Source organism: Anguilla anguilla, chromosome 15, assembly GCF_013347855.1.
Source record: "Anguilla anguilla isolate fAngAng1 chromosome 15, fAngAng1.pri, whole genome shotgun sequence".
NCBI lineage: Eukaryota > Metazoa > Chordata > Actinopteri > Anguilliformes > Anguillidae > Anguilla > Anguilla anguilla.
Window position 1 is genome coordinate 25,890,659 of NC_049215.1, and position 22,743 is coordinate 25,913,401.

A 22,743-nucleotide genomic window follows, 5' to 3' on the forward strand; every position below is an offset into this window, starting at 1 on the left:
ATTACACAATACATAAAAATAAATAGTACTGCATTGTAGAATGGCATTCTGTAGAATGTTAATATTACACAAAACAATTTCATTATATCATTTTCCTAATTCAGTATTAAGTATTACCATGTTATTGAAATGTTTTAATGAACAAGATGCTGACAACGGAACAACTGCGGTCAGTATCATACGAGCTGCACCCATAGGTTGATAAGCCAAATCCCAAACAGGCACAGGTGCCTTTAAAGATTCTGTGAATTTCCCTCACTCTCAGGATCAGCTTTACCTGGAAGATATTTCAAATATTAGTTACTGCTGCTGCAACTAAAATAACACATTTCTCAACATGGACCTTTAAGGCACCAATTTCTAGTTTCTTTAAATTTTCAATGGTAGAGAAAATGTTTACCCACCACCAAGGAGTTTCACCTGTAGTGGAGAAGAATTGACCTGCTGTACAGAATACCAGGATAAAATTTCCAAGCGAGGTGACGCACATCAGTAATTCCATGGGAAATCACATCTGGCAAAAAGACATCTGGGAATGTTATATTACACCAAAGGAACGAAACTCTCATATGGAACAAAAGCAGAGATTCGGTTGGTACACAGTGCTGGATACATGAAGTGAAACGTTTTCACAATTTAATCATCGCAGAATAAAAATGTTATCAGTGACATGTAATCTTCACCACAACTCTCCTGTGCTGCTAAGGAAAATATGAAAGCTATGATTATATTATGGTTAAAAATTCAGGAAAATGTTCAAGCAGCGTGAAGCCTGAATTTGTTAAGATAAGAGGCTGAGTACTATATTAACAAACCCAAGTTCTGTGGCTTTTAACCTGCTGCTAATAAAATAAAGAGTACAATATTAAGTAGAAAACTGGTGATATTGACCAAAGACAAAGGTCTGCTTTATGGCATAAGCAGTGTCATCAAGAGTTCATCACAAAGTCAAAGATAATATTCCTTGCATTATGACTAATGTAAGTACTGTATACATATTTTATATTGCACTGAAACAAATGAGATTTTTACCAGTTTAATATGCAAAGTGAGCAATATATGAAATATATATTTGGTTCTCTCATTCATGTGCTATTTCCCCAATTAATTAATTAGCATACATTATGACAACACTCATTTGTGGTGGATACTTGAAAAACTTGTGGAACTTAAATGCTTTTTTTCAGGGGGCATTCCTGTCCTTGATTGGTCTTACCATGCATTGTTTTTATTACACCCCCCCGTTCTTTGGATCTCTGTAAAACACTCTGGGTTGCAAATGTGAGAAAAGTGTTGCACAAATAGTTACCTTCATTACATGCTGAAATGTATTCTCATTTTAAATAAAAAAACAGCTGTAGAAATGTGCCAGTCTAGTTTAAATCAGTCAGAGATGCACATTTAATGTCTTTCCAATGCCTTAAAATAAAGATAAGCCACAATGTAGGTCTTTATTTAATGACAAATAAAAATGTGGACTTATTGGTTTTCAGTTTTTCTTCTGAACTTGCATGTTCCCCAATGATGTAATCTGGAAGATATGACTTTGAATGCATAAAGGCAACATTTTTCTGTGTGCCAGTGAATCGTCTAGCATGGTTTTTTCAGAATCATTACACTGCATTGCAACCACTTAGCAGACAAGAGCGAACCGTAATCAGTGCATTCTAGTACACCTGATCAGTGTCAGGAATACAAAAACACGGTATCAGTAATCAAACACAAAGTTGTTCGTTCTTTAAAATTGTCAACGCAATGTTTTTTCCTCTTTGCCCTAAAATTTGACATGCTAAACTCTATTTTTGTAGAATATCCCACCCCTGAAACGTCCTCCGTAAATTTTGAAAATCCAAGATAAGCATGTGCGCATAGCTGCATTCTGCTGTACAGCATGGGGCTAATTCACACGTAGACTACAGGCAAGCGATTTACCCAGGGCCGGTTGATATTGCAGGATGAACTAGAAACAACCTGCAGATGGAATCCTTCCCTGAGGAGGCATGGTCAAAACAGCTGCATGGGCTGTGAGCACCAAGAAGGCTAAAACTTTTATTCATTAAATTGTAAAAAAAAAAAAAAAAAAAAAAAAAAAGAGAGTGCAAGATGAATACCAGTGTGGATGCAAACATGAGAGTACATGACCCAAGAGTTCAACAGAATAATAATGAATGATAATCCCTGGCTTCTTCCTCCTCACTGTTTGACCCTACGGTGGATTTTTCTTTTGTTAATCTCAAGAAAGTAAATTCACTCACTACTTCCAACTGCTCTATCTGCTGCATTGTGGATAATTCATGTCTGAAACCTGACTGAGTGCAGCAGCTTTCCACGATCCATGCTGTTAAAGGATAAGGCCAGCGTAAGTTAATATTTTTCTAACGATTAAGGTTTCCAATGAAAAGACCGAAACTTGCCAAAAATTTACCCTACCAACAAGTATTGTCCATCTAGCCAACAACATATAGGCAATTCGGGGTAAAATGTTTGCAAGTAGCAGCCACAGCACAAAGATTAAAATGTGCAACACTTTTATTGTACACCTGTCTACCTTCAGGTACGCTTTTCGTCGTGATGTAAACTTTGCTTTTCCATCAACAAAAACGACATGGCCAAATGACAGCTAAATTGACTTTTCTTGTCCACATTTTTTCATATTTTCAGTGTGACACTTGGAAATGATAGCTGAATCATAGGTGAGTACTTCAAGATTCCAAATCTGCGCTTCTCATTTTTGCCCAAAATCACACCTGACAATATTTTTTAAGTTGAGCTGCATGATGTCCCCCCTTTACCGCATCGAGTCACAAATACATTAAAAAACCAATGACATCAATATGACTAACAATCGCACAAATAGTTACGTTACATCAAGACAACTGAAGTAAAATAAACATTAAATAATAAACTTGTTCATTGTGTTTATTTTAGGAGGAAATGAGTATTCATCTTGAAAACAGTAAGCTTAAACACATAATGACAGCATGACAGGCGGTCAGTTTACTACCAAAGTTAGTGATACGCTTTAATATGATAGCTAGCCATATAAGGGGCATACACATTTCATAGTTTACAATGCAGTGAAATAGCTACTGAGATGCTAAAATAAATAAAATTGAAAAACAAAAAACCGTATAGTGTAGTGAAAAAGTATTCTTGATTTCCTCTATTATTGCATATTTGTCACTGAATGGTTTCAGATCTGTAGACAAAATGTAGTAGTAGACAAAGGGAAACCAGAGTAAACACAAAACACATTTTTTAAATTATTTCAAAAAGGTTATCAAACACCCACGTCACCCATGCAAGAAATAATTGGCCCCTTAGTTACTCAATCAACCAATTAACCAAATTTAATTGATAACAAGATTTAGCTGAGTGAACATAGCCAGGCCTGTTCAATCTAAACTTTACTCATAAATACAACCTAAACATCAGATTTAAGTGGTCACCACTAAGTTTCTATAAGCATACTATGCCACGATCAGATGGGAAATTCCTGAAGAGATAAGAAAAAAAAGTTAATGAAATATATCCATCAAAAAAGTGCTACAAAGTCATTTCTAAGGCTCTAGGATAGCCTCCAAACTACAGTGAGAGCAATTATCCCCAAATGGAGAACACTTGGAACAGTGGTGAATCTTCCCATGATTGATCGGCCTGCCAAAATTTCTCCTAGTCATCCAGAAAGTCACAAACGATCCAAGAAGAACATCCGAAGAATTTCAGGCCCCTCTAGCCTCAGCTAAGGTCTGTTATCTAAGGTTATTATTCCACAATAAGAAAAACACTGGGCAAAAAATGGGATTTGCAGGATAGCAGCAAGGTCTTACATTTGCAAAAAAAAAACAAAAAAAAAAACACCTGGATGAACCCCAAGTCTTTTGGGATAATTTTCCATGAACAGAGCTGTGGCACCTGAAATGAGCAGCTCATACTCAAAAACATATCAATTTGTCTGAATTAAAGTAGTTCTGCAAAGAAGAGTGGGCTCAAATTCCTCCACATTAACGTGAAAGACTAGGAAGTGTTTGGTTGCAGTTATTGCTGCAACCAAGTAAATAGGGTAATTACTTTTTTCACATGGGTGATATGGGTGTTTGAAAACTTTTTTCTATTAAATAAATGAAATTATTTACAAAATTTTCAATTTACTCAGGTTCCGTTTGACTAATATTAATTTTTGCCTAAAGATCTGAAACCATTCAGTTTGACAAAAATACAATAGAAGAAATCAGCAAATACTTTTCCACGGCACTGTAGCTGTTTAAAGGTCAGTTGAAAATTCCTCTACAAATACGTAAAAAATAAACCAAGCAAACCTATGCCTGTCTCAACATGCATGTCTGGGGCTGGTAATGCAGCCTGAGATGAAAGCAGAAGAGCATGGAGGAACACACCAAAAATAAAGATGTAGCAGCAAGCTAAGCTATATTGGTCCATCAGCGACTGCTTGTGACAATAAAAGGGAACAAGATGGAAACATAGAGAATGATCAGCCCCCAATATATAGAGCTCAAGAGCTCTAGCACGCACACACACACAAACACACACACACACACACACACACACACACACACACACAAACAGGCACACACATGGCCCCATATACATACTGTGCAATGCAAAGACCGAATGACAGCTAAGCATACCCTGGGGTCAGCCAACACAGCTAAAAATGATTGCCTGGTGCAAAGTTAGGTTTTAGCTCTCAGCTAGAATGAGCTACAATTAGAAATGAACCACCTTCAATTAAAATTAAAACAAACTTTCACCAGTTTGCAAAACCTTACCTATCATTTAATTCGATTATTGATGCTTTCACTCATTATCTTGATAGCCATCAACGTGTAGGTGGGGAAGCAGAGGATGGATACACACATACATTAAAAAAAAAAAAAAAAAAAAAAGGACATATATTGAAAAATCACGTGATGTATAACATGATCACATTTCTGATTATACTGTATATTAGGTAAATGGCAAATTTAGTATATAAGAACATGTCAAATTAGCCATGCTGGCTAATTTAACTCCATATGTCCCCACTGGGGTTGTTACTAAAGGCTTCACACAGTAATTGGCCAAGTTTGTGTACCATTCCCATAAAGTGGTGAACACAAATTCCCTTTTCTTCCAGCGAGTCAGTGAATTTAATTCAGTTAGTTGTCTGAGGTGTGTAGTCAGTTTCAGCAAGGCATTTCAGAGAAGGCACTACATACAGCAGCAACACCACACTACAACCCACCCCCACCACCACCACCCCCCCAAACCCCCAAAAAATCAGCACATTAACACTTGCAATTCATACGTCATCCTGAAGCAGTGAAAACAATAATATTTCATGGCATTCATTTGCTGTTAACATTGTGGTTGTTGTCTTAGTTAAAATATTAGCACTCTAGTTTCTAGGTTCCAAAGTAACAGCTGCAGCTGATGTCTCCAAGCAAGAAGATTAAGGATAAAACTAGAAGGAAAACACCAAAGTCCTTGAAACCTTTCGGACAGTTAAGCTTTTCTATTCACTGATTAATGTTGTTAGACAATTCTGTCCCATGCAGACACATAAATAATGTAAGGTGTTGACTCATCCCAGATTTTTAATGGGACCCTTAATAAGCAAAATATTGTTCATTGGCAGAATCATTTGAGGCAGCAGCCCATATTGGAAGTATTTTACACTATATATTCACTCCTATATCAAGATAAAGCTGTACTACTTCCCATTCCCACTGTGAGGTTAGGATGTACTAATCTGCACAGAATTATTATCACAATTAACACCATAATTTCACATAAAACAAACATTTGCAAGCACACTCATGGTCATTCTGTAGTTTTAAGTACCTGCGGTCAGGGGCATAGCTAGGAATTCTGGGCCCCCTGAAAGAATATTACTATGGGCCCCCTTTTTATATATATATATAAAAAAAATCTTATTACTAAGCTGTGGGCCCCCAGAATTGTCACCATCATTCACTGCACTAGTGAGGGCCCTGCCTGGGGGACTGGAGAATTTCTATAACAAATATAATTAATGTAATAAATTTAAAAAATGCTCTGAAATAATTTCACACGTCAGTGGTAGAGGCAATTATTATTGTTACTATTATTATTATTATTATTATCATCATCCACATGCAAAAACTTCATATTAAAAAATCTTTAAAATTTTAAGTCTATTTACAGATGGCTTACTTATCATGGTTTACCAAGTTTCACACCTATCTGAAATTTAGATCCAATTCTAGACCCAAAATTCCACGGGGACAAAAATAAAGAAAACAAAATATTATTTGATTATTAACGGACTCAATAAGTAGAGAAAGGATATGGAACTAAACCAAAAGCATATGACCATTTCTAAGCCTTACGACAATCTAAAAAAAATAGAATTCTGAAATTTTGCAGTAAGAACAGCCCATAAAACGTGTCAGCACCCCCTTACACTATTGAATATATTCTAAAATATAAATTATCATGGCACATGGTGAGCATTTCAATTCTGTTTTATTACAGATGCCAGAATTCTTCAGAAAACAACATGATTAAGAATATAACCAGTAACTGCAATCAGAAGGAACAAGGCATAGGCATGCAGTTTAACACTAGAAGACTAAAAAGCCTACACAAACACAAGAAAGTACTCATTCATAGCTTTCAATGACACTAATCCAACAAGAATCTGAAAAGCTAAAGGAAATAGCCTACTACACCGCAATATAAAAGCAAGTAATACTCATGGCAGCAATCTATAACTACTGATATATGCTGATTTAAATCATTTCACATTCACGGTATAAGCAGTTTACCAATGTGGGAAAATACTACAGTTCTGCTATAAATGTGAACATCTAGGGTCAAACTGGGCTGCATGTCCGCAGAGTGATATCAAAGCTCTTTTGACATCGCTTTCTTTGTGTACAGGTTGCATTTAAATCCCTTCTCATTTAACACATCCTCTGCTGCTAAGCTGCTGAACTCGGCTCATCCGCAGATTAGGCAAACCAAACTGAGCCAGACAAATCTTGCAAAAATAAAAGCCAAAGAAGAACGGTGAGGTGAGGTGAGGTGAGGTGAGGTGCAAGCGACTGCAGAGGAGGTGTTCTGCACACGTGTGGGAAGGCCGCTGGGCTCAGTATCTGCGAAGTTTGTTGCTGGGTCCGTCATAGGCGGCCCCGACTGGGCTGCCTCTCCCAAAACCCCCGGGCCCGCCGCCGCCCACCCCCACAGGAACCGCCCCCACCATGGGCGGCTGTGGCTGCTGCTGTGGCTGCTGCGGCGGCGGCGGCTGCTGCTGCTGCTGCTGCTGTTGTTGCTGCTGCTGCTGCTGCTGCTGCTGCTGGGCCTCCAGTCCGGGTCGGCCGCTCATGGGAGAGCCCAGAGGAGGGGGGCCACCGCTCTGGGGGAATCTATCACTGCGCTACAGGGCCGCATTTTAAATGTTCACAGTCCCAGTCCGTTGATCGATGGTCACAAGATAGTGTTTTTTTTTTTGTTTGTTTGTTTGTTTGTTTTTTTATGTATTATTATTTTTTTAAACAGACACAGCACAGGTTGGTCCGAACGATGCAGTCGGAAAGCATCGAGGGCGGAGGAGTCCCGAGGAGAGGCAGGAGCAAACGGTGGAGAAGGAAGAAAGGAGGGGTTTTATTAGAGATCCGACACAGCGCCCGGCCCGCCCCACATTCACTAACGTCTCTCAGGGCCATGAGGGGTACAGGTCACAGAGACAACAGTTAAAACTGTGCTGCAATATAGCAAATATAGGGGGCTCCGGGCTTCACTGTAAGACACATTAGTGAGTGAGGGAGTAGGCATTGCTTCTTTTGCTTTATGAATAGGATGTCACTCTAATCTGATGCAACTGAGAAAGAATTAGATTCATTGTATGCAACACAATTGTACCTTAAGGACAAGACATACCCCTATGCTCCAGTCATACCAAATATTGAGTTTAAGATACAATATTGAAATGTCCTTCACTTATGTGAAAACATTTTTTTAAAATGTGGACCTTGACAACAATTAAATCTTAGTGGACCACAATACTGTAAAAACATCCTATCCGCTCAACTGTTGCTTCTTTAAATATTCTGCGGCACTACGTGTTACACACTTATGAAATGACAAATACGTGCGTGGGCCAGTAAAAGCTGCAATCTTGTGCACTGCTGTATGCACACATCATTAGAGATTAGATGCAGGTTCCATTTAAGCAACAGAATCCCTTGAAAATTGCCTTGAATTTTGTTGTTGTTTTTTATTTTATATTTTCTGTTAAATTAAATAGATCAGTTGAGAAAACCAAAGCCACATATGCACACAGTCTGCATTCATTAACATTTCCTGATTTCAGTTATCGAGGCAGAAATGTAGGGATCAAAGTCAAATTAAATGTTTCTGCTATCTTAGCACTGTAGGGTCCGTCTGAGATGCAGACGGACATTTTGCACACAAGCTGCAGAGCCCAAGTACAAAGGACCACTGTGACATCATCCAGTCCCCTGACAAAGTCTAAAGCTCTGCGTCGGTGCTACTGCTCATGTCTACGGCATTACTACAGCAACCAAAACACACAACGGTGATGTTGTGATTTTATGAGAGCTTTGATGTAAAGGGGAGATATGTGCTCTGTGTATGTGGGGTGCTCTCTGGTTTCACAGCAGTAAGGAGCAGGGTGGGGGCAGCTGTGCTGTTGCTGGCAAGCGGGAGTGGTGCGCACACAGGGGAAGGGGGGCCGGGCTAACTCCAGAGACACAGTCTGAGAGTACAAACTGGGGAGACTAAATGGGGGGGGTGGGGGGGGGGGGGCAATTACTGCATTTCCCAAAGGCAGAGTGTGTGTGTGTGCATACATGCATGCGTCTGAGCCCGTGTGCGCGTGCATGTAAGTGCATGTACGCGTGTGCGTCTGTGCATGTGTGTCTGTGTGCGTGCACGTACGTGCGTGTGTATATGTGTCTTAGACTGTGTCTATGTGCACATACATGTGTGTGTGAATATGTGTGTGTGTGTTGGGGGGGACTCAAGAACTTAATTTCACACTCATGGGAAAGCATTCTCCCCTTGGAACTGTTGCCACAGTTGCTTTGGCAACAGGGAGGCAGCAGACCCCATAAAGGCACTATGGTATACAGCAGTAGGGCCCTATGGACCACATAAAACCTGGGCCAGGACATTTTAATGTCTTTTTTCAGGGTTTTTTCTTTTTTAATTTATTTTTATATTTTTTTTATCATGGTCATATTTCAGGACCCAAAGTTTCAGTGATTGAAATCTATTATCTTTCCCAATGAGATGCAGATGACAAATTTTTCTCAAGTGCTCCTTATTCTGGAACTATAAAAAAAATTCAGGAATGTTACTTTCATCAGTTTCTTTAGCAGAATAATACTTTAAAGTAATTATAACCTTCAAAGAGAAATAAGCCATTGGGATTATTTTTTAAAATAAAGTCACTGCAGGACATCTGCAATTTAAGTTTCCTGCATATGAGCTAAGCTTTCATTTCTAAAATATTCTAAGCCTTCTCATTACTGAATGTTAGATAAAATAAATGTAAGGAATTAGCTTCATAAAGCCATAATAATCAGCTGGTCCAGTGGATAGTGGATTTTGAAGGTATCTGGCTGGGGCTTTGGAGAGGATGCTTTTCAGAGGACTTCTCTTTCCTTAAGTTTACATCCTTCCATATTTTCACACTTGTATTATCTATAATTAAAAACTAATATCATTATTATACCAATTGCTACTGTTTCCACCACCGCTACCATTAATTTTAGCTGGGGAGTAACCAGTAAAATAGAACTATTTAACCAACAGCATTGCTCATTAAATGGTTTGTGTTGAGCAAAATATTTTAGGAAGTTATTAAAGCTACAAAGCCAGACTTGAACATCTACAATTTTTCCAGTGACATTGAGATAATACTGGCTGATTATAATCTACAACTTACTCCAGTGGGCTATAAATAAACTGATTATGGCCACATAAGCTAATTCACAGCCTTTTTGTGTGCAAGAAAAGCAGGCTTTACTAGCCATGCAAAGCTAAAGACCAATCCTAAACATATTTAACAGTAATAGCACAACTACATGGCTTGATAGATAAATGTCATATGATGCAACAGTACTTCACACTATGGAGGGAAACACCACAACAAAGATCAAGATGATGTTGAAGCTTTCCATTTTGTGATTATGATGCAAGTAGCATTTCAAACAGGTTTTCTGCCCATGAATGATAATTTGTTGTGTAAAGGAAAGCATAATAAACTTCAAATCTTATTAAATTTAAGGTGAGTCCCTTGGGGTGGCGGTACATTGTTTTCTATATATTTTGTGTCCTTCAAATATTTCAGAACAACATCAGGAACCAAACAGCACCCTTAAAATAAGTTCTGGGTGCACAAAAATACTATTTTTGTCACATCGCACAAAATTCCTCATAAAGAGTAAACCCACCAGATGTGTTACTAATGAATAGTCTAACAGCACTACACTTGCATGAAGGTATATCCCTATTTTAATCAATCACTGTATTACCAGTCACTAAACAAATGCCAGAAACTACTGCATTATTAACCATATTCCCTTTTTTTTTTTTTTTAAACTGTATTTTTGAGTCCAGATAAATAATAATTAGACACTGTACTTTCATGCAAAAAGAAATGAAACGTTTCCAGTGAGAGCATACGTGGAAAGGAGGGATAAATACGTGGAAAGGAGGGATAAAGGTGAAAGGGAGATCAAAGGGCTAGTGGAATACGTTACCATGGCTCCGTTATCCGGCATCATTGGCGTCCCCATGCCAGCCGCTCCCTCGGGCCCCATGGCTCCACCACGGTTGGTCATGCTCATGCCCATCATTTGAGGTTGCCCCTGGTTACCGCCAGCAGTGGCTGGGTTATACGCATCTACGCAAAACAACGTGGTGGTTTGCTTTCTTTACGCAAGGCAAGGCTGCGCCAGCGGCAGCGGAGTCAAACTGCATTGCTGTCAGCAACATCTGAAACAGGCTGTGTGAAGCTCCTGTCCGTCAATTTTTTTGTATTTTGCTTTTTTGATTAAAACAAATTGGACCTGGTTGGATAACATTTGGGACTGCACGATACCCAGCTGCGCAGATGAGAAAGTGTCCAAACCCAATTACAGCACGTCTACCCTCCCACATTTGCACTTTTTGCCAAGCATATGCACACCAGAACACCCCAGATGCCCCGCTGGTTAACAGAACACCACACTGCAAATGTATGACCATGTAAGGAGGCCCAGACATCACAAGTCTCTCATTTGATTAGTCCAGGCTAACAAACACAGCTGTGTTTTTGGGTTGTTTCACCAACAGGTTATTTACCATACATACTCATTCTTTACCGATCATTTTCTATGAATTATCAGCTCACACAAACACGCACTAAATAATGTTAAGCATATTCCTAGCTTCCATGACAATTTACATTTTCATGCTTTCAAACTTTCCCACGACGCTCGACAAGAATTTTGAACAAATATTGTGGTTTACTCAGGTCAGCTTACATTGTGCAAAAAAAAACCCAGATTGCGCTAATTGTACAGTAAAACAGTATAAATCCATGAGTCATGATATGAGGAGCGTGACACAGTGTCAGATAGTACAGATAGTAAAGCTGTCCATCATCCCTCACAGGTGAGTCAGGTGTGTTGTACACTGACATTCAGAATTATTTTGTTAAACGACTTTGCACCGATGACAGAAAGATGAGGAATATGTAAGGGAACATGATCATACCAATACCTCCAGGACTGCAACACTGACATTGCTTTTACAAAAGTGCATAATGTTTTACAATTACAAGCCTTTTTCTCCTTTTTGAGCAAATCAATGGCCGTAGCACTAGAATCAGAATACGTGATCATTCTAATGATGCGATTCACTTGTGTCATATCCTACTTAAGAAACATTATTTTTTTAGTTCTGTGACCCCCCTGAATAATGAAATGTTTCATTTCATATAAATCTCTTCCAAGGACTGTGCTGGAAGTTTTACACATTCAAAGCCATTTCGCATGAATACAATCACATTGACTAACATGGAAACTTATTGCAGTAGCAGACTGAAACGAGCTACACTGGGAAAATAACTCTGGCCACCTGAACAGTTGGGACGTAAGAAAGTGACTGCACAATCCTATGAACTGGTTTAGTCACACAACACCTCTGCTCTCTTTCAAATACCGCCACCATTCTTCCATATCTGTCATCAAACACTCCTTTTTGTGCCAGAGAGGAGATTTCTACATTACTGTAGTACTACCATATACTGAAGAGTCTTGAATCTGGGATATCCCACCAGAATATCACACAGAAGTTACTCAATATGAAGAATTAGTAAGTTTCAACACAGCATGAAAACACAGAATCAGACAATAACAGTGGTATTATGCTGCAATGTAAAAATAAATTCGTACTGTAATATATAAGCAAAGCCTTAGCATATACGCATCCAACATGCACCATACTGTGATGCTTGTGCATTTACTTTTTTAAATAACAATGTGTGTTGTATCATGGGGGGAAATGTTGATACAAATAAGCCGTTAAATACAAAGTTAAGCATAGTATTGTCCCTAAGAAAATGAACTCTCTTCAGCTGTGCTGAGGGAATGCAAGCAGCTGCCATGCATGGTTGAGGCTATTGCTGTAGCAACATATAAAACCAAAATAAATTGTTGAGAGAATTCCAAATATCTTTTACATACAAATTATTTTGATAGGCAAAAAGGTTCCCTACTATTCCCAGTGGAATACAGCAATCACACAGTCCATTCTCTCATATCTCAGACTCGCCATACAACCGGCCTTTCTAATTTCCACAGAAAAAATGCATCTGCTTTCTGTACACACTTTCGGTGTATGTTTTCCATCACTTCAACACATCTCATTTGGATGCAACTGTATTAGCATACAGTACAGTCTCCCAGGAGAAAGGACATGCTTAAGGAACATAAATAAATATGTAGCATTTAAATATCGCACGCAAAACCTTTCAAACAACTCATTTGATATTTGACATTCATGTGAATCTTGTCGTATGAAGCTCACAGAATCCTACACAGTACATGAAAGAGCATGCTTTTTTACACTGAAGACCTGGTTCAAGGTAAACCAAAGGATTAAAGAAATCTCAAATCAGCAAGTATCTGCTGATAAGTATAAAACCATTGCCCTCTAGTACAGGTCAAGATGAAGCAATTCAACATGCAGGCACATATGCTATAAAAACATGATTATTGAAATAATGAATGTAACCCATGAGTAGTTTGCAGAACACAGCGACAAACAGACACACAGACAAACACAGAAGGAAGGTGATAAAGAATCTACAGATATCTGTAGTAGACCAAATGTATCTGTAGATACGTCAGCTTCCCCACATCAGGCCTACATACTGTTGGTTATATTAGAGGAGGTTGTCGCACAGTACGGAGTCCAGCACACACCTGTCAGTAACGTGCAGTCCCAAACACATGTCAACAGACGCCCCAGGAGCCCCACACAGCTGAGAGACAGTCCACGACGTCAGCATGACCCTACCTCCCATATTTATCGCTCCACGTGGACCAATATCACCCATTCTCATATCCTGCTCTCTCTGGAAGTAAAAAGAATTTTGGACGGGTCAACTAAATAGGTATACTTGGGGAATAATGATAACAAGGATTGACCACAGTATATTGTAGGCACTCTGGATCTAAGGACACCCTTAGCATCAATGATAAAAAGGGGGAAAAACACACACGCACACACACAGGTGTGTATACAGATACACACACACATACATGTAGACACGCACACACAGTAAATCTGTAACATTGTGAGGTTATCCCCCTCCCCCCCAATCTTTCTGCCCCAATTTAGAAATGCCAAAAGTGCCTCCCAGGTTGCCACTTCCATTGGCTATGGTCCACATAACAAGCGCTGCGGTACAGGCTTGTGCTGCTCTGATTCTCTATATGGGCTACACAGTACTGTAGGAGACTTAGCACCGTTCAGAGAAGACATGCTCTATCTGATGAGTGCCAATAGCCTGTGGGTACTGGCACACCACTGGGAGGAAATTCATGGAATGGTAACCCCAGGCAGTGTGACTAACCCACCCAAAAGCCGACTGTGCCCCACCACTGCAGACTCAAATCACAGTCGACGCAGCCCAAACCTAAAACTGCAAGATTTAGGCCACTGGACTCAGACTTGGTTCATGGTGATCACACCTTCACTGACTGAGCCAATCGGGACCCCCGGTATTGAGCTGTGAAATGAACCAACCAAAAAGGAGGCATCTGAGTGGCTCAGTCAGTGAAGGTGCCTTCCACGAACAAATCAGCCAACACAGCCCAGACTCAAACCTACAATGTCTAGATCAGGGGTGTCCGATCTTATTCGAAAAAGACCGGTGCAGGTCCAGGTGCAGTTTTTTCATTATAGTCCAGCACTTCGGCACCAGATTCAACTAATTAACTACTCATTGTCTTCAACTAAAACCTTAAGTAGAATCAGGTGTGTCAGAGCCGGGCTAAACCAAAAACCCGTACCCACACTGGGCCCTTTCTGATAAGACTGGACACCACTGGGCTAGGCTAAAGGGCTCAGCCTTGACTCATTTTGACCAAGCATACTAACTTACATACTTATTGCCTTGTATGTATAACTAGCATTATTGATCTGAGGTTTTTTTTAAATGGCTTCCTCTTAACAAAAACTAAGACAAAATAAAACAGAAAGAAGGAAAACACATGCAACACCCAGAGATGCTCCTTACACACAAAAACTCACATTCACGATATGCATAACTAGAACACGTATATGTTAACTTAAATACGGAATGATGTTCCTTGTTTTCCCATCTAGCTTGTCAACCTGCTCAGTAATTACGATTAATTCGGAAAAAAAGCACTACCACGAGCAATTTATATTCACACAGTGAGCATGTAGCAGCCCCACAAATGCTGCAGTCTAATATTATGTGAACATGCCTGGATAAAGACTCAGAATGTGTTGATCTGAAAAGACCAGGGGAAGGATACGGTAAGTACAGCCACAGACAGACACCGTTCAAGATACACATTCCTAATCACTGCTGCCACACTTCAGTCTTTTTCATTAAATTGAACCAATTTAGGTTGTAGACTTGCAGAGAGGAATAGGATTCATTCTTTAGATCTTCATTAATTCTTACCTAAGCCTCAGAGATGGTCATTCAGAGTACATGCGTAGCTGATTCAGTACTCCTCTTAGTACAGATACTTTTAATTTCCTTACTTTACCAATTTTGCTCTTATTGTTCTTTGAACACACACTGCTTTGTCCTTGAAGTTTGTTTTTAACAAAGTATTTTTACAGATGGCCTGGGCATTTTCGTTTTATGGCTGAAAACAAACCAACAGTTAACTCCTTGGAATTATGCATTATACATGCAATTAATTAGTTATCAGTATGCAGAGATAGTAGATTTGATGACCACTCTGACGCCTAAATGATAGAAATAGTTCTGATAAAGCTCTGATAAAGTCTGTTGGACTGCATCTAGCATCTACATTTGGTGTAAAAAAGGAAAAATAAGCCTTAAAGAATTAATACATTAATAAAATATACATTTAATTACAAATAAATACAACCATCTTATATTGTAATAAAGAACACAACAATAAAAGATGATGTATGGTGGCAGGCCTGTTTAGGAAAATGCATATAGCATTTGTACCATCAGTAAAGTAGGGTCTTTGCAGGAATCATGAGGTTTAGTTCAGTGACCATAAAAAATGCATTTTTTTTTTTAATTTATGAAATAGTACTCTATTTCATTAAATAAAGTATAAGGCCATTGTATGCCCTTTAAAAGATCACAGGACAGAGCCATTACCTTTCATGTTTATAATGGTCTATTAATCCACACACTCGTGTTCTACCTATGAGGTTACAATTCCTTCAGACACTTATACTATAATGTGAATATTCAACATTTTATAAAACAATATGGCAATCCTACAGGAAAACATGTAGTTATAAGGTAAAAAGCAATATCAATGATGTACAGCAGTTCATTTTACAACAAGTACAAGTCAATTTTACTGTACTCCTGTTTAAAACACAAAAATAAAAAGTGTTAAAACAACTTACCTTTAATGTATTTCACAAACTTCTCTCGAGTAATTCAAAAGTATGCCTGTATGTGTATATATCTGTACACATACAAACACACAGTCATGCACGCACGCATCCAAGCACGCACACACACACACAGTCACTAGTTTTCTCACACACACTTCCTCTACCTCATTCACACATACAAATATAAACAACACAGATTATGAAGGATCATATAAAAAAATGTTTAAAAAAAAAAAATTCAATGCCTGTGATACATCAGCCAGGTGGAATGCAGTAGTCTGATATGGAACTGTACTTTAGGTGAATTCTGCTTAAGTTTGGGAAATGATCAAAAATCAGCTTATATGCAGCTCCTCAGCTGCCCAAGTAAAAAAATAAAATCAGAATGGATTATGCAGAACAAAAATAAAAGCATGTGCATTCTGCCAATGGTGACATTAGCACTATTCTACACACAGATTTAAGGAATTTGTGTGAATGAATGGTGTAGCAAATGAATGGCTCATACAGTTCAAAAGATCTGGGGTAATAATCACTGGCAAACAAAACAGAATCAGAAACTGGCAATGGGCAAAATGGTAGAGAAGAGAACAGAGAAACAGAATCAGAGCATCAGGTTCCATTCCCAGGAGGGATACTGCAATTACTAAAGCACTTGAAGATTACTGTTCATTTGTTTCAAAATGACAAGATGCAGATGTCACCTAAATAGCTAAATGGACTTTATAGGGTAGTAGAGCAACTATATTTCTGAGGAATTAAACTGGAAATAATAATAACAATAATGTTGTGGCTGCAAATATGAAAGGCAACAATGACCTTGAAATAATTTCCGTACTGTAGCTAGAGTAAAATCGCCAAGAAATTAAACAGCATTTTTTTTTTCTTTTATGTTGTTGCCTGAGAAAAATTGTTGGAATATAACAAAAAGGTATATGGAAGCTAGCCAAAACACAATCTTAACACAAGTATATCAACAAGTGCTGTAAGGCAAATGCCATAAAAAAGTTTATCCATGCCCCCAGCTGATATTATCACTCAATAAATGTTAAAATGTGAACATTGTTCAGCAGGGGGGAAAGGACAAACTAAGCTATCCAAGTGCATTTATAAATGAAACACTTGCACCATTAATTCTGAATTTTAATGGAAGCGCATATGAAGCATAAAATTCAACTTTTCAAAAAGCATTCCCATACACTTCATTAGCCAAATGAATACAAATTGGTGATGGGATGACCATGACATATGTGTAAGTTACTAGTTCTGAAGGTACAATTTATCAAAAACCTATTAAGCGATTTTCACCCACCTTCTGTTTAACAACAGAACTTTAAAGGTAATAAAACAAAAAATAGTGAAACACTGGGCTTTAACGAATGACTATGGCAAAACTAAGATCATCTGCCATGCAATGTTTTGGTTAGCTTGCACAGGTAGAAACTAAATCAACAAAATTGATTTACCCCCCTTTCACATGGAATGACTTAATGATATACAGTTATGCTGTTAACAAATATTTGCCCCTTTCCTGATTTCCTCTAATATTACATATTTGGCACACTGAATGGTTTTAGATTTGTAGACAAAATGCAATATTAAACAAAGAAAAATAGAGTAAACAGAAAACACATTTTTTCATTTATTTAACAAAATGCCAATATCACCCATGTGAAAAAATAATTGCCCCCTAAGTTACTCAACCAATTAACCACACTTAATTGATAATTACATTCAGCTGATTGAACACAGCCAGGTTTGACTGCAGCCAGCCCTGTTGAATCTAAACCTCACACATACTGATGAATTAAATAAATGTATTTCGCGTTTACATCGTTCTGCTTTGTTTAATATTACATTTTGTTGCAAGCCATAGATCTGAAATCATTCAGTGTGACAAATATGTAATATTAGAGGAAATCAGGAAAGGGGCAAATAATTTTTCACGCCACTGTAGACGGAATTAACCCTTTTGTTGGGAAAGAAGTGAAAAACTGAAAGTATCGGGGAGTTGTGAATCAGAGATCAAACACAAGCTGAGGGAATAATCCAATTAAGACAAAGAATACATGACACATATAAGCATGCATAATCACGGCAAAATCAGAAATGAGGTCAATTCTCAAATATACCCCTGCTAAAGGCTCAAAAATAATAAATAATAATAAAAATTTAAGCATTCTTACATATATTTTTGTACTTCACGTTACAAATTTTGAACATGAAGACAAACCCCCCCTCCCTAGAGTCTGACTAAACTGTACACACCTTTAAAAAGGGCCCAAATTCCCAATGTTGCACTTAGCCCACATTCTTCACCAAAGCCTCTACCTGGAGGCTGAAAATGGCCTGAAACAACCAGTGGGCAAGTGTCGCGTAATTAAGAATGCTTTGTCTTACAGAAAAGAGGAAAGCACTTCCAGAAAGACTGTAGCATTTTGAGTGCATTTGCAGGGTGAATATGGCATTTCTGTTCTTAAAACTGGTAGCTCATTGTAAATATAGAAAACATCAAGACATGGAAGCACTGGTTTGTACACTGTTTTAACCATGAAAGCTGATTTACTTACAACTGTTTCCATATTTACAATAATTTCACATTATTTGACAGTGATAGAATGTGTTTTCCTTCACCACAAATGTTTCTCTTCATTTTTCACAGTACTAATCATTTCATATTGCAGAGTATTTGGCTTTAAATTACATATACTTACCACAAGAATATTTAACAACTTACGGGTCAAAACGCAGACTTGCCAATGCGATCATCTTTCCTTTAAAGAAATTAATGTGAACTCTGAAGTATGCATCTCATGTAAATCATGCCTAAACACAAAAATCACAATGCAAGTCTACTGTCTGCCATCATTATATTATACTATCACAACACTAAAATATGATTTTTATATTCATTTGGCATTTTTCTTTCTGTAAAAACTTCCAAACTTTCCTAATTAAATATGCATGCCCTTGCAGAGGTCACTTCAGAGACCAACTATGAGGTTATTTATACGGTCGGTATCAAACTGATTTGTGTCACAGAATTTCCACAGATATTCAGCAATTCAGCAAACTGAAGGACCCATATAAAAGATCTGGGCCATACAACGTACAGTAACATACGTGTATAACACAGCCCCGGCTAGCAGGAAGAATTGAGAATTGTAAATAACACAAGACTGTTTTCTGAACTATAACCAGTTGGTAAATAGTACAAGGAAGGGTTACACTAATTTCAGTAAACTAGCAACATATATCACTGATGTATTGCTTGGCTGCCATGAAATTACTTAAATAAAACTAGGGTCAATAATTTGCATAAAGCATTTATTTCTACATTGTGTTTTTAATTTTAGGTTTAACTGTCATTACAATGTTAAAAAACACCCAGCACACCAAGACTGCTGGGAGACAGCAGATTTCTCCAGGGTTATATTAAAGCAGTTTTGCATAAAAAAGCAAAAGAGGAAGGCTGTAGTATATTTTGTGTGAAGCTGCTCTTTGTGGATTAATCTTATTTTATTAGCTGTCCATTTCACTAACATGGCACCATCGGAGCTGCACTCCCACTTTCTACATTTTAATATATTATTTCTAGAATGCACACTTTTTTGGGATCCTAGGATTGCAAAATTTCTGAAATAATGATTACATTGAGAAAAAAATTAATTAATTTCAATTACCCTAATTATTCAATTAACCTATCTATCTATTAATTATTGGAACTTACTTAAGAGACCTTCAATCAATCAAGTACCTTATATAGCCACATGTGCTCCAAGAAGCTCACGGTCTGTTTTGTGACTAAACGATTTTTTGTGGCTAAATGACTAAATGATTTAATCGATGAACATGCTCAGATATACGAGCCATTGTTGGTGGATATACATTTCTTCTTTCCGCGTGGCTCCTTCCAGGAGTGTCTTTTACAGTCTGAATTTACAGGTTACCTGGCAGGTAACATTAGCTGCTTTATCAGGGCAGGTGTACCATCGATCCCGGAGATCCAGCGCCAGTGCACGGAAGAGCAAGAATTACGGGTCCCCCACAGGCCTCTTGGGAACATGATGATAACATGGGAAATGTAGGCCAATCTAGCTGGCAGACCCAAGTTCAACAAACCATACTAAAAAGAGCATGGTTGGAACCTAGGCAATGGTAAATGGGGAATTTTCACCCCGCAATAGATCAATAATCTACATATTGGATGTTACTGAATATTTACCACTACAGCTACAGTATGTTCTGGAATTATGACAGCTTTCTACAATATTTCAGCTGGTCTTCTGCCGCTTGTCTTTAAACATATAATGAAAAGGGGAAGAAAAGGTAGTCAGGTTATTGTGAAAAACCATCGCAGACATATTACACATACAAGCATACAATAGCAGCATGTCTGAAGTCTTAGTCCATCAAATGCGGACAGTAAAAATGTGAAGCTACTCAACCAGAACAAAGGAAGCAAAAGGGCTGTAAGCCTGATTACCTAAAGCCCAGTTCAGACCAAAGATACGTGATGAGACGAGCTGCAGTTGGAGATGCTTTGCAATGTTCTAAAACTTGCCATCTGCAAGTAAACAAGTTATATCACCTGCAACAGCAGGCACTGGCATGAGATGTTCTGAGACGGGTAGTTCACGCTGCTGCAACTCCTAAAATTCTATTCTAAAACCATTCTAAAATGGTTTCGGCACGTCACGAATCGGTCTAAACTGGGCTTCAAATGAAATCCTGCCCCAAACACAAACCCAGCGACAGAAATGAAGAAATACACAAAGATGGAAATATGATAGAAATCTATTCTGAGTATTTTCCACTACAGTCACAGATCCTGACGGCACAACCGACTAAAGCTGAACCTTCACTCTGAGGCCAGGGACTAGTAAGGGACAGTGCGGAGTGATGTCATCATTCGTTGTTATGGAGACATGTTGGGAATTTGTACACACTTAAAGTAGTTCCACACAGTTTTGGAGAAACAACTTTTTTTCCCCTCCGATGGCTTGGCCACTGCATAGTACAGGTATTTAGGAATAGAAATTTTATTATCGACAAGGTAGCATCATACTGACATCCTACAATTAAAAGATCCATTTGGACATGTTACAGGCATGTAAGGCAAATATCGCACACCCCAAAAAAAAAAAGGTTTTTCAACCAGGCCATAACTGAAATTCCCCAGTAGACATGTTGTGGTATCTGTTGTCACAAATGCTAGGAATCATTTATCATGTATATTTTGAAATTACTGGATTCCTTGAATACTTAAATATATCGTTTTACATCATTGTAAACAATTAGGTGGAAATTACAGCAGGACCACTCGAAATACACCTACTGCTTCATACATAAATAACACAAGACTGTTTTCTCAGATGTACTGTAGCTACTGCCACTGGACACCAGGTATGGGACTGTTTCCCATTTTTAAAGCAAGTTACTATTCTTGCAGTAGAAAATCATTACTGAACTAAGTATAGGAGTAAAAAAAATGTGTGTGCCAGAGACTTCCATCGGTTCAGGCTTTGCAAAATCTTAAAGATTAGCATCATGGTTCATTTTTTCAATACATTACAGACCCTTGTGCCCCACTGAGGGTACTAAATTGCAAAACGCGCCCGCAAAAAACAGACACCCTTTTCACCCAAACATTACAGTGCTACTATTGCACCTCAGCATATAGCACCCATACATATACGTGCCATTGCAGAGCTCTTTGCTGTGTGAACCTACCCATTATGAAAGAGTTTTCAATACCTAACCCCGGAAACCTTCCCCCAATAACCTGCAGAACTTCGATAACAACTGTGAAGTTCGGTCACAGTTCACTATGATGTTAAAATCAGAATTGTGAACAGAAAATAAGATCTAATGAACATACACTCATACCATAAGAAGAGTTGTGTAGCTGTAGTTGACAGCTCTGAGTAAAAAATAAATAAATAAAACTACTTATGCTCTAAAAATAAAAACATTACAACCTGTGTTGAAATGTTAGAAGAAATGAATGCATGTGCACCCATTTCAGTGAGACTGAAAACTACTGTCAAAGACAAGCAACAGGTAGAAATACACACTGGTCAGATTGTGAGTTGACTGAGGAACGGTTCTCGTGATAAGTCACAGCATCAGTTAGGGAACATTGAAAGGGGAGCAGCAGTCGGCTAGTGAGCAGGGTGCCTCCGACCTCCCAGCTTAACAGTAACGCAACATAAGCACCTGCTGTTCATTGATTTAGGGCAGCAGTTAGCGGACATATTAGCCATCACCAAAGGCTGCTTTCTGATGGAAACCCAGTCATAGGAATCATCATGGAACATTATCAACCAGGGAGACTTTTAAGGGAGACTCCTTTTGTGCCTATAACTTTGATGCTGCCATTTGCAAGCTGTCAAAAGTATGACGTGCGAAGCATGAATCTTCTGGTTTGTTTGCATAACTCAAGAATGATAGAACCTAAACCAGTTAACGGGTGGGGATTAATTGAACAGTCTGACATTGTTTGACATCACATTACTATTTGGGAAAATATATAGCACCTTTTTTAGAATATTCTATCACCAACTATTACTGTCCTATTTTTAAATAATCCAT

General features: G+C 38.3%; 1 protein-coding gene across 8 annotated transcripts in view; it reads right to left on the reverse strand.

The window, feature by feature from the left end:
* The window catches only part of LOC118213745 (paraspeckle component 1-like), a 51,272-nt gene that overhangs the window by 18,228 nt on the left and 10,301 nt on the right, over positions 1–22,743 (reverse strand). The window contains exons 7-9 of one of the 8 annotated variants that reach the window (XM_035392849.1): positions 13,576–13,633; positions 10,773–10,915; positions 6,488–7,420 (exon numbers count right to left, since the gene is read on the reverse strand). The exons of 5 other annotated variants lie outside the window; for them this stretch is intronic. In XM_035392849.1, coding sequence (XP_035248740.1) covers positions 7,133–7,420; positions 10,773–10,915; positions 13,576–13,633 — 489 coding nt within the window. In that variant the 3' untranslated portion in view covers positions 6,488–7,132. Of the gene's footprint in view, positions 1–6,487; positions 7,421–10,772; positions 10,916–13,575; positions 13,634–22,743 lie in introns of those variants that run through there. 2 more of the 8 variants (XR_004762503.1, XM_035392850.1) reach the window with 2 other exon arrangements.